Consider the following 11,576-nt stretch of genomic DNA (forward strand, 5'->3'; position numbering starts at 1 on the left):
TTTTATTCCGCATCTGATCTTGATCAATTTAAAGCAACATTGGTCACGACTCGCGTAGTATTAGTTCTTGATCACATGGTTTCTCTGGTCCAGAAGATCTACGGAACTACGTCATGAACAGACACACGAAGATGGCAGATGCGAGGATGGCGAATGTAAACTGTAGAATCGTTTTTGCTTTTATGTTCAGTGTTTTCTCCTTGGGGAAATGCAACGAACAAGTACCTCTGATTATGTGGTCCAGCGAAGGGTAATAATATTTCGTTTATACGCTGTTTCAACTGAACGATAGCTCTTAGTACTCGCATGAATCGGCCGGTAGCTGTCCAGTCCTGTCTTCTTAATAGCAGGCAGGCTAGTGAGCTAACTCGGATTCCCTTCTCGTTTGACATTAGAGGTTATCTCATTTTTATTTTTATTTTTATTTTATTTTATTGTTTTTACTCAGACAGCGAGATAAACGTAACCATCTCTTTAGCGATGAATCCGTTTGTGAATAATTCTTGAAGCTAATATTTACAGAACGCTTTACCGAACAAATAAGGCGAGCTTGTATAGCCGTTATTTTGCAGTTACTGGTAGGTGAATCGTTTCCGCCCAATAATTTACAGCTATCTGTCAAAACAAGTTGGAGCCTTTTGCATCATTTCCCTTTATACTGTCATCTTAAAGGAAATGTAGACGCAGAAAAATTGTTTGCATACATAATATACGTATATATAATACATGTGTATGTATGTACGTGTGTGTGTGTGTATAGGATATACACATATATGTAGTGTGTTTGTTTGTGTGTGTATGTGAGTATTATGCGTATTATTATATGTGTGTATGTATGTATTTTCTAACAGACTGCCGTCGCAGAGCCCACCTGCGGCGGGTCATGCAGTATCTAGCGGTGAGTTGGAGTCATATCTGAGCTCTGCGCTAAGCTCCGCACCGCACAACCTACTGCTGTTCCTTCAGGACAAGGTACTGTTTGATCTTCTGTGTAAGATACACATGCACATATATTTTCGTAGTGTTATCGATAGGATAATAACATGCAAATATGTCATTGTCCAAGCAATGACTTTTTTTTTTTTGTCATAGTCTTAATTTAAAAAGGAATTTGACCCTCATTATTCAGGAGCTTGCGAGTTTTAGCACGAGGGTGAGACAGGAATCTTGCTACGTTTATGCACCCATCTGAAAATGTAGTTTATTACTTGGAACAAATTTGTTTTAAAGAAAATAAATCATTTTTTGAAGCAGAAGGTGGTGGTTTGACGCAATGGTATATATTTTGGATTCATTTATTTTTGTGTTTTGTTAAATTTAGAGTGAATATAGAGATGCAACATAATCATAATGTATATATTCTCAGTTACATTAACACTCCTGTAATTAACTATCTTTACTCATGCAGAGTTCTCAGAATAAACTTTTAAACACTGTTATGAATTTAAAATGGTCAGCACCACTGCTGTTGCTGTTATTGAATTACCACTCAGAATATGCCACAAGTGACATTTGCATCATTTGTGACCCATTCAAGATCACTATGTGTTGTCTTAATGTAGTATTTTAAAAGCTAAATACATGGATGAATCAGACGAGGTTCTAATTTCAGTTCAGTTTTATATGGATATCTTAATTTACCACAGAATGTTGAGCTTCAGACAGCCATTGTGGATATTTATTGACCCATTTTGACTTTGAGGAATGTTTGCTTTTTTTCTCTACTATGCCCATGTTCATTTTAACTTTGCCTTTTCCTTATTGTGGCACATATTTACTGTTTATCTTTGGTATCTCTTTGTCTTCCTCAGCTGAGTGTGGATGACTTCACAATGTACGGGGGTGTTTTTGGGAACAAACAAGACAGTGCATTCACTAACCTAGAGGTGAGACAGACTCAGTACAATCCAATTCCTCATTCCTGTCTCTGCTGTTCCCTCATTTGCCTTCACCACACTCCTCTATCTTAGCCACTGATTTATTATAACCTTCCAGTGCTGGAACCACAGACTTAGAATCATATCCTTATCTGGAGACTTAAGAGGTTTTTTTGGTGCAGTGCCTCAAAGTCATTTTAACTAGTCAGATTCTGAGCAGTCAGTGGCAAGGTGGGATATTTGTGCAGATAAAACTCTAACAATGACTCCCGAGAATACTATTTTTATGACTTGGGAGCATTATTTTTTTTTAATTAATGAGTTATTTAAGTGAGAAAACACTTTGTCCTTTCGCTGAGGTTGTGAGTTTGAATTTCAGTGTTGCTAGTGTAGGGATCAGGTGTAGGGAACACAGTTGTCCATGACCTGGTTGGATGAGCTAAACATTGTACTCTCCCCATCATACCTCTCTAGTAAATCCTACTGTCGGTCAAGAACATGCACTGTTTGTATACAAATCTAGGGAAAGAGCATAGACCTCCACATGCCCTGTGTTCCCATGGAGACCCTTTCAAACTGGCTTGTGAAAAGAAACAGTAATTGCTTCTGAGGAAAGAGGAGTAAAAATGAAAAAAAGATATAGAATGTAGTTACTGTAGTTAATGTCGGAGCATTTATACAAAGCACTGGAGCACCAAAGACTTTTTCTCTAAAATACACCAATCTTTGAATTATACTCAGACAGACTGAGCCTCCTCATTCAATAAATAATTTGGTTATGTTCTGTAAAAGAAGACTGATCTACATATCTGAATTATCACCAAATCCTCTGCAAATGAGCGGTGGCTCCTAGATCAGATGCCTGGTAAATTTACGCCATGATCTGTACTTGTTTCAGTCAGAACTGTCCCAGGCTTTTCTGTGAGCCTTTTGTTCTCCTTTCATCAGGGGGCATTGCAGGCTTCTTCCTCTCCACTCTTCCTGCCCGCTGTGGACTCTGCAACAGCAAGTGCTCTTCCTGCCCTCCTGCAGGAACAGTTGGACACTTCTCCTCTCTATTTGGAGCCCGAGACTCTCGCCCAACTCCGCCTCAATGCTTCTGTTGCCGCCCTGCTGGTCATTCGCCTGCCCTACAGTTCAAGGTAATTCAGTGAAACAATTGGTAGTTACTCCCTGCATGATGGTTTATACGTGAGTGCCAATCTAAGGGCTTGCCCTACTGAAGAGCTGTACTGTACTCTGGCTTTTGTTTTGAGTATACTCAAATATGACTCATTTAGCCAACAAAGGCATTTGAAGGCATCACCAGATGTGGTGAAGTTTAAATTGAAGCAAAAGCCTCTACACAGTGTGCTTCAATGGGAGAGCTGCTTAATGCCTGGTTTCTCCAGTCAAATTGAGGCAGTTTTAGCTGTTAATGTTTGACAGACAATTAAATTCCTTATGTGGTAACATGATGGGTATGCAGTTAGGAAGTGTCGAGAAACATTATGGCCTTTCTAAGCATGAAAGGCCTTAAGAAAAGCAAAGACCTGTTTCCAGACAATGTAAACTGTTCCAGATCGTGTATAATGGGACTGAATCATGTTCACAGGAGGCAGGTTTATCAGGGGTGGAAGTAAGAAAAATTAACTGATGCAAATGCATGTGAATTGAAAAATAGAGCAGTAAAAATGGATGTGAAATGTCAGTCACAAACCACGCCCACTGAACTTGCCGCCTTAATTTCAGTCTCTGAGCAGTGGCACAACGTCCTCAGCTCCCTTCAAGCTGATCAGTTCGTCAGTGGGCGTGGTTTGTGATTGACATTTTGGGGCGGAAGTAACAGAAATTACTTGCTGTAAGCGATAAATAGAAGTAACAAAAATTGCTTGCTGTAAACGATAAATGGCAGTCGAGTTTATCAAATTAACTGACAATTTATCATTCTACTTTTCAGCTCACATGCATTTTTACCCCTCTATTTTTCCATTCACATGCTTTTTCATCACCTCGATTTTTATCAGTTAATTTTTGTTACTTCCACCCCTGATACAGGTTAAAGCAACATGTTTAACTATTGGTATTTATGACAGAATGTAAAGCTGTTCTCAGTCTGCAGAAGCTGCACACACAGATTTCAAGATATGACCATTAAAAACAGACAAACAAGCAAAAAACACACTGTGAAATATTGGTCTTCATAGTTTCATTACTGGGAGGTACATATTATGATAGACCTAATGTGAAAGGGAGGGGTGGAGAAGCTCCCCTGGTTGTATAAAGTGTTGACCTAGGTCATGTGTTCTTTTTTGGTTTTCTGTCCCTGGCAGCTCTGACATGATGTCAGCCAAAGAGGTTCTCAGTGGAAATGGTGAGCACGATGACTGTATTTTTGAAACAGTTCAATTTTACCTGTTTGATTTCAGAATGCTCAGTATTGTAAAGTGCATTGTTGTAAGTGATCTGTTTAAATAAGAAACAAGGCGGATGTTTCTAAAGAGAAGGTTCTGTCCCTGTCCACCCTGCAGACGAGGTGATTGGCCAGGTTTTGAACATAATGACTGCTCAGGCTGTACCTTACACGGCTGTGTACTCTGCCCTGCGGCCCTCTCGGGTAAGACACCTCTCTAATGACTATGCAGAGGGCTCAGATTCAAACAGCCTACTATGTTGTCCTCCTGCACAGTCATAGACTTTGTATGGCTCAAGCAAATGACTTAGTCAAATGAAAAAGGCATTCACTGCTCTGTCTGATAGTATCTTGGAGTGGAAAACTGGGTGTAGGCACCACAAATTTAGCACGAGTGAAGTGTCACAAACTGCGGTTTTTGCAAATGGTTTTACTGTTCTGCCATTTAGAGAAATTTCATCTGTATTGTAAGTTTGTAAATCTTGAATTAAGGAAGAGGGCGGGGATGCAGCCAGTGGGTCATTTGTGTGTTTTCAAGGTGTAGTAGCTGCAGATCGACTGCACTTTTTAATATCCTAACAATGCTGCTCACAATTTTAATGCAACTTTTTTTGTGTCTCTCTGTGAGAAACCTTTCCCCAAGTGGTGCATCATATCTAAATTTCAGAAACGTGATCTGTCTGGATCCAGTTCATTGAGTAATGTCATAGGACTTTGTATCTGCCTGTCAGGTGATTGAAGACGTGTCCTTCGCTGTGCATTCCGTTGGGCGATCTTTGCTGCAGTCGTCTCGGGGCCCATATCCGCCGGTGGAGTTTAAGGAGAGAGACTCCACCTGCATCCTCATGTGGGCAGAGAATCTGTCAGTCAGTCAGTTTCGATCAGGGAAGTGGGAAAGGCACGACCTTGCCTCCCAAACATTCGGCGAGTCCAGTTCAGTCAAGCTGGAAGGCTCCTTTTGCAACGAGACTCATTCCAGGTACATCCTGATTGGGCTCTGAAGCTGTCAGTCATGTGCAGAGATAGCTCAATGTGTTTGTTGTAAAGGACAATGAGATGTAGACAGTTTCCATAGTGTTTAGAGGATGCTGGAACCTTCCGTGGGAGACAAAAAAATATTCAGTTTGATTTGATCAGCTTCAACACTTCTCTCTAATCTCCTCTTTATCATCAGTTTAATTTTGAAAATGCACAGAATCGGGAAGCTTTTGATTAGTCACGCGCTGTATCCATGCATAAATCTGCACTAACCTTATTGCTGTGTTTGATATTTGCAGACTGGAGCTGAGTTATGAAAATGTTTTGGGATATCGTTCTTTTAAACTCATGTAAGTAGACATGGATAATGTTTATTAAAACTTATATTGACACAGACACTCACCACAACATAACACCGCAACACAATTCAGTTGCAGTCACATTTACATACTCACTCACTCTCAGAAGCATATAGACCATCAGACTGAGGCTAAATTAGGCCAAGTGTCTGTAGCTGAGGAAAAAATTGTCCCATAATGCCACTTCATTATTGTTTTTTTCCCCAGTTTTGCTATGAGTCAGCGTCACTACAAGGTGTCCGCACGCCGTTGGTTCACCATGGATCAGGTTGAGCTGATTTATGATGGTAAAAAAGCCTCATTTAACGCCAGTCGACACATCTATGCTCCAGTTGAATATTCCTACCGCTGTGAGTCTGTCACCAGCTTCCGTTATGCTATGCTCACCCCACGCTCCTCAAAGGACAACGCCAACGACTGGAGAGTCTCTTTTGATGACTTCCAGGTATTGCTCATTAGATCGCTGGAAGACCAGACACTTGATTAGCTGTGTGTTCTCTGATTCCTTTGATTGTTTTGATCACTTGTGATCCAGGAGATTTTGAGCTTTGCATTTTCAGATATTTATAATGTTTATTTGCTTAGGGCCTTTTTTTAGAAAACATGTTTTATTTGCATGGGCTACCTGGGAAATGTTTGGCCCTTGCTATTCTGTTTTGCCTGTCAGTTTTTGACAGACATTCCATTTGTGTTCTAATTCTGTGTGAATTTGAAATGCAAAATAGTTAGTCTTACCTCTTATTTCTGCCTGTTCAGGGAGCCTGATATTAACCATTCCTTTGCATGCTTTTCAACCTGTTTCTGTTTCTGTTTCTGTTGCTGTCTCTCTCTCTCTCTCTCTCTCTCTCTCTCTCTCTCTCTGTCAGATCCAAGGTTTCAAGGTGTCTGGGAAGGATTTCTCCTATGCGAGTGACTGTGCTGGTTTCTTCACTCCTGGGATCTGGATGGGCCTGGTGACATCTCTGCTGATGGTTCTGGTTCTGACTTACGGCCTCCACATGATCATGCAACTGCGCACCATGGACCGTTTTGACGACCCCAAAGGCCCCGCCATTTCTGTCCCACAAACAGAGTGATGAACGAACTTCTCTTCTTGTCTTGCTTTAGAATTTGTTCCTTATACCTGTGTATTTATGGTTTTGTTCTATTGATCATTGTAGAAGAATAACTATGTTGGGATATGTTGTCACATTGCACTCAGAGTAGACACGTTGGTTATGAGGTGGTGTTAGGTGTGCTGAAAAAGGGTGACGATGTGACAGGATGGGTGAAGTTTAATGCACTAAAGGACTATGTTGAGTGCAGTGTAACAATACATACAAAAGAAGCAATGCCCTTGTGGAGCTGTCCAGGTATAAGGGACTGGTTGTAAAGTGGGACCTTTGAAGTCTAACATTTCAAGTCTTTGACAGTCCATTCTTCCCTTGTGCTCCTGTCCATCCTTTCTTACAGTCAGTCTCATCATTCCTTCTATCGCTATTCTCTGACCTCTACATTTGGCCCGGTTTGATCGTACAGTTGGAGTACTTATATTAGTCCTGGCACCAACCAACAAGACAGAACCACAAGAAGAGTTGATTACTGTTTTTCTCGTATAAATAGGCTTGGTCACTAGCTGAATTTAAACCTCCCAGATCTGACAATAGTAAGAATAGTTCTAAACAACCAGATCTCAACATTTTGCCTGCACAGAATCCCAGTCCTGAATGTGTTCAGGCACAGGCAGGTTGGGTTCATTTTTGGTTTTGTTTACATTCCTCTGTGTGGTCGTTCTTCTGTTAAAGTGAATTAGAAGTATTCCTTATGATTTATCAAGTGCTGAGTGGATAAAGAGACCTCACACAGTTATTCCATAGATGAGCATGTTTACGTGTTCAACTTCAAGGACCTAAATTTATTTCATCACCAAAATGTTGAGTTTTGGTTTTATTGTTTATTGTACTGACCTCTGTCCTCCTGTCATTGGCTTGGGGCTTTTTTTTTGTTTACGAAATAGGGAGATTGGGGATTTGGTCCTAAAAATGTCACATCTATAGAGCTGACTGCTCAGATATATTTTTAATTGCATGTGCACCCACTAGAGGGCAGAAGTGGACTGTGGTAGGTCAGACATCAACATCTTAGACCAACTGTTAGCCTAAGATGGAGGCTGTATGTTTGAGGATGCCATATACCTACCTGTCAATATTTGATCCAGCACTCAATCCAACTGCTAACCAACAAAGAGTTCCGAGCAGTCATTATTAGCATTGTTAACGTTTGAATTAGTTTTGCACTGAAAAATTATAGGAAAAAATGGAATACAATCATTTGCATTATAAATTGATTTTTAATTAACTCAGTTAATTAATTTAATCTAATAATTTGTGTTTGAAACCTCATATTCTGAACAAACTGACAACCTGTACAGTGAACAGTGTTTATTAAATATACGTGAGCTTGTTGTTCAGACAGATTGTAAATAGAAGAGGATGGATTTATTGCTGTGCATAATTACTGGATTGGAGAGATATTATTTATTTGTGCTGTGTCTTCCTTTGAATAGACATTATATTTGTGTGTTTGTGTGTGTGTGTGTGTGTGTGTGTGTGTGCGTTTACAGTAGTTGCCCAGTTAACTGTATGGTTTTATGTGTGTAGTTCCTGCTGTCAGCTGTATAAAAGAGGGAATGTGTATGTTATATAGTTTTTTGGTCCCTTATCTGTGCACAGTCATGCTCTTTGTGCAGCTGTTCTTGTATGCACCATATTGCAATGTCGTTCATGAAAGGATTGTTGAAAAAAATGAGTAAGAAGGGAGACTTACTAAATTAAAATGAGAAATCTGTTTCAAAAGGGAATTAAGCAAATGTGTACTTTATCAATTCAGACTGACCAACCTAATGAATCATTTCTATGTGTGTACCTCTTCATAACTAATCACCAAGTATATGGAACCTATGACTGGAGAGGATGTTCAATAAAAAGGAGAAGTTCAGTAACTTGAGTAGTCGTTCATTTTTCTTTGACCTACTGTCAGTTCTAATATGAAAATATCTGTCATAGACCACTTGCCTGGTAGAGAATATAAATTTCAGTTCTGTGTATTTGTTTTCCTGTATATGGCTAACCAAGGGAGAGGACAAAAACAAAACCTTTACAGTAAACGTATTTTTGTTTTATATTATCGTGAATTTTTGAATTGAGCTCAGTTTCCACTCTGAGTGGAATATTACTAAGTAGGCCCCCACACCTTGGCTAAGAGCTTGAATGCTTTCCAAATCATGAGTCTTGAGTGGTCTCACGAGAAGGCTGCATGCCCCTGAACACTGGAGTGCTGAGTTGGCAGGAACGTGCAAACATTTAAAATAGTCAGACTGGACGCATAAAAGAACAGACTGTGGAAAGAGTTGTGTTGTAGCGTGGGTATGTTTAGGCGTTTTGTTTGATATCCTCTGCCTTTATGGTTAGCCTCCGTGTATTGCTAATGTCCAAGGCAATGATCGCACTACCAAAGGTCGTTTCTTTCATTCATTCACTGTAAGTTTACTGGAATGACATTGTGAAATTTTCCATACTTCTTGATGTGATACTGGTGACTTCATGTGGTCAGTGGTGACCACAGTAATCAATGCACCTTTTCCACACTGTATGACTGCATACTACAATGAAGTTTGCATTCTAATATTTTTCTTATATTAGTTTTCATAAAAGTCAAGAGATAAATTTATCACACTCCAATATATTGCTGGTTGAAGAGCTTTGTTGAACACAGACATTGTTTGCAGGCTCCAGGGTTCATCTTCACCATGTCTAAAGAATGTTTTCATATCCTAAAAAACATACAATAAAGAAATATAACCAGAGGTTGTAGGTTTTTCTAAGCATGCTGATGACATACATTAAAATGTAGTCACGAAACCAGATAGTGCAGCTTGTACCAAAACAATCTTCACTTTGTTCCTTTGTTTCCATCACTATTCATTGCTTTTTGTTGACCTCATGTTCTTAGTCTTTCTTTCTTCTGTGGTATGTGGCAGATACAGTAAAAAAACAAACAAACCTCAAGCGCCATATAATGTCACACCATATGCGTTCACTTCAGATACCTCACTGACAGGAATGGTAGGTGTTATCAGGAATCATCTCAACTCCTTACTGCAACCTCACCTCAAAATATGTGATGTTTTATGGGAAAATGAGGATCTAGCAACAAAACACGGAATGACTGTGTATATTTCTAAAGAAATTAAACATATATAAAGCTTTGAAGTCTCAAGCCCTGTGAATTTAGCGCTAGACCTGGTGGTAAACTAGACCATTTTTTCAATCTCTCGACAACACCAAGGTTTCCAAGGTGTTTCTATGTTATAGTAAGCTATCATATAAGCCCAAGAGATTAGATCTTTGTTTTAGCAGAGTAAATAAAATGAATAAATAAATTAATTAATAAAACACTATAAAAGAACTACACAAACCAGAAACCTCATGGTAAGACTTACTGACACATTTTCACAGTGGGAGACATTAGTCAGTTTGATGTTTTTTATATACATCTCATTTGTATTTCATGCAGAATTACTTTTATGCTTACTTGAAAGACAAATTGATGTTGGTCATAGTAGGCTATATTTCATACTACTTGTAATCATGGATAGCATCATAGTCAACGGAGAAATTAACTGAATTTTTTGTTCCAACAGTCAAGTGAAGTAATGGGTGTGGTCACCTTCAGTACTGTATTAAGACTGTATTTTGTAAATCTCGACAGAATTGTTTTTGACATTGCTCATTTGTTGCACGGTATTCCCTTTCAAAACCCCTTTTCCATTCTCTGTTTTTTTTTTCATTTTATTTTATTCTTAAAAGTTCATAGTTTTAAGAAATGCCGCTGTGTGGTTTAAGTCATATCTTTGGTATAAAGACAGAATAAATACGAGGCAAAATGAAACTGAACATATCGAAATAAAGACAGGTAGAGATATACTGTGTGGGACAAATACTTCCCTGGGCAGCAGTATTCAGGGTTGATATGGGGTCAATATTTGAACTTTGATGCCCTCTTGTGGTCAAATGGTGAAAATATGTGATCAAAAATACGTGCAGGAAGGGCAACAATCCAAACACACGCTCCAACCACAGACCGTTCAAAACACAGGTCCCTAAAAGAAAAAAAACTTCCATCTTTTGAAGCAGAGAGCAATCATGGGGCTGTTTCCTTGAGCTTTACTGCAGATGTTCAAAGACAAGGTATTAATCAACATTATTCCACTTATCGGTGCAGAGGTAAATCGATCATTGTCCCTTGGTCCCTAGAATCTTACGAGCAACTAGTACATATAGGGTATTCAGGGGAGTCTTTCAAAGCCACTCTCTAACATCTGTATGGGCATCTGTTACTGAAGGACAGCCGCTTAATTCCGTTGGCGTGTTGGTTACCACTACTCTCTCTCTCTCTCTCTCTCTTTTATGTAATCGGATATGGGTCTATTTCACTCAAGATTTCAAACAGCCCATATGTAGGTCAATTACTGCACATACGCATACTACAGTGTGAACTGAGACACAGAACTGATTCCATCATACAGTTAAACTTTAAGAATGAAAAACACGTTAGTGATGATGTGGTCAGTTAACTGACTGTGTCTAAATATTGCAAGACTTGATGAGAAATAAAAATTATAATATCATTATAGCAGCACCCAGAATTCTCTTCCTTTTAATCCCCCTCCTGTGCTTCACATCTGTGCCTCCCTTTCTCACGTGCATAGACGGATGATCTGCTTGCTGTGGTTCCCATAGCTCTCGCAATCTCGCTTTCTGGAGGCCTCAAAAGAGCTATCTCCCTTACTTGTAGCCTAATCCCACATGTGAAAGTGAAATTAGAGAGCCAACGAGAATCTTGTCTTTCTTATTCATCTTGTTTTCCACCTTTTCCCATCTTCAATCAGAACAGAGACTGTGTTTTAAATCGTATTGAAGCCGTGTAAAA

The 11,576-nt window shown here is 39.3% G+C and overlaps 1 protein-coding gene across 1 annotated transcript; it reads left to right on the plus strand.

The window, feature by feature from the left end:
- Nucleotides 1–146: 146 nt before the first annotated feature.
- On the plus strand, nucleotides 147–6,682 carry atp6ap1a (ATPase H+ transporting accessory protein 1a). Its single transcript, XM_030767778.1, has 10 exons — nucleotides 147–250; nucleotides 852–972; nucleotides 1,812–1,886; nucleotides 2,826–3,019; nucleotides 4,190–4,230; nucleotides 4,388–4,473; nucleotides 5,001–5,248; nucleotides 5,547–5,597; nucleotides 5,814–6,051; nucleotides 6,473–6,682. Exons 1-10 carry the CDS (start codon nucleotides 147–149, stop codon nucleotides 6,680–6,682), a joined length of 1,368 nt encoding a protein of 455 aa, XP_030623638.1.
- Nucleotides 6,683–11,576: the final 4,894 nt, after the last annotated feature.

This window comes from Chanos chanos, chromosome 3, assembly GCF_902362185.1.
Source record: "Chanos chanos chromosome 3, fChaCha1.1, whole genome shotgun sequence".
Classification (NCBI taxonomy): Eukaryota; Metazoa; Chordata; class Actinopteri; order Gonorynchiformes; family Chanidae; genus Chanos; species Chanos chanos.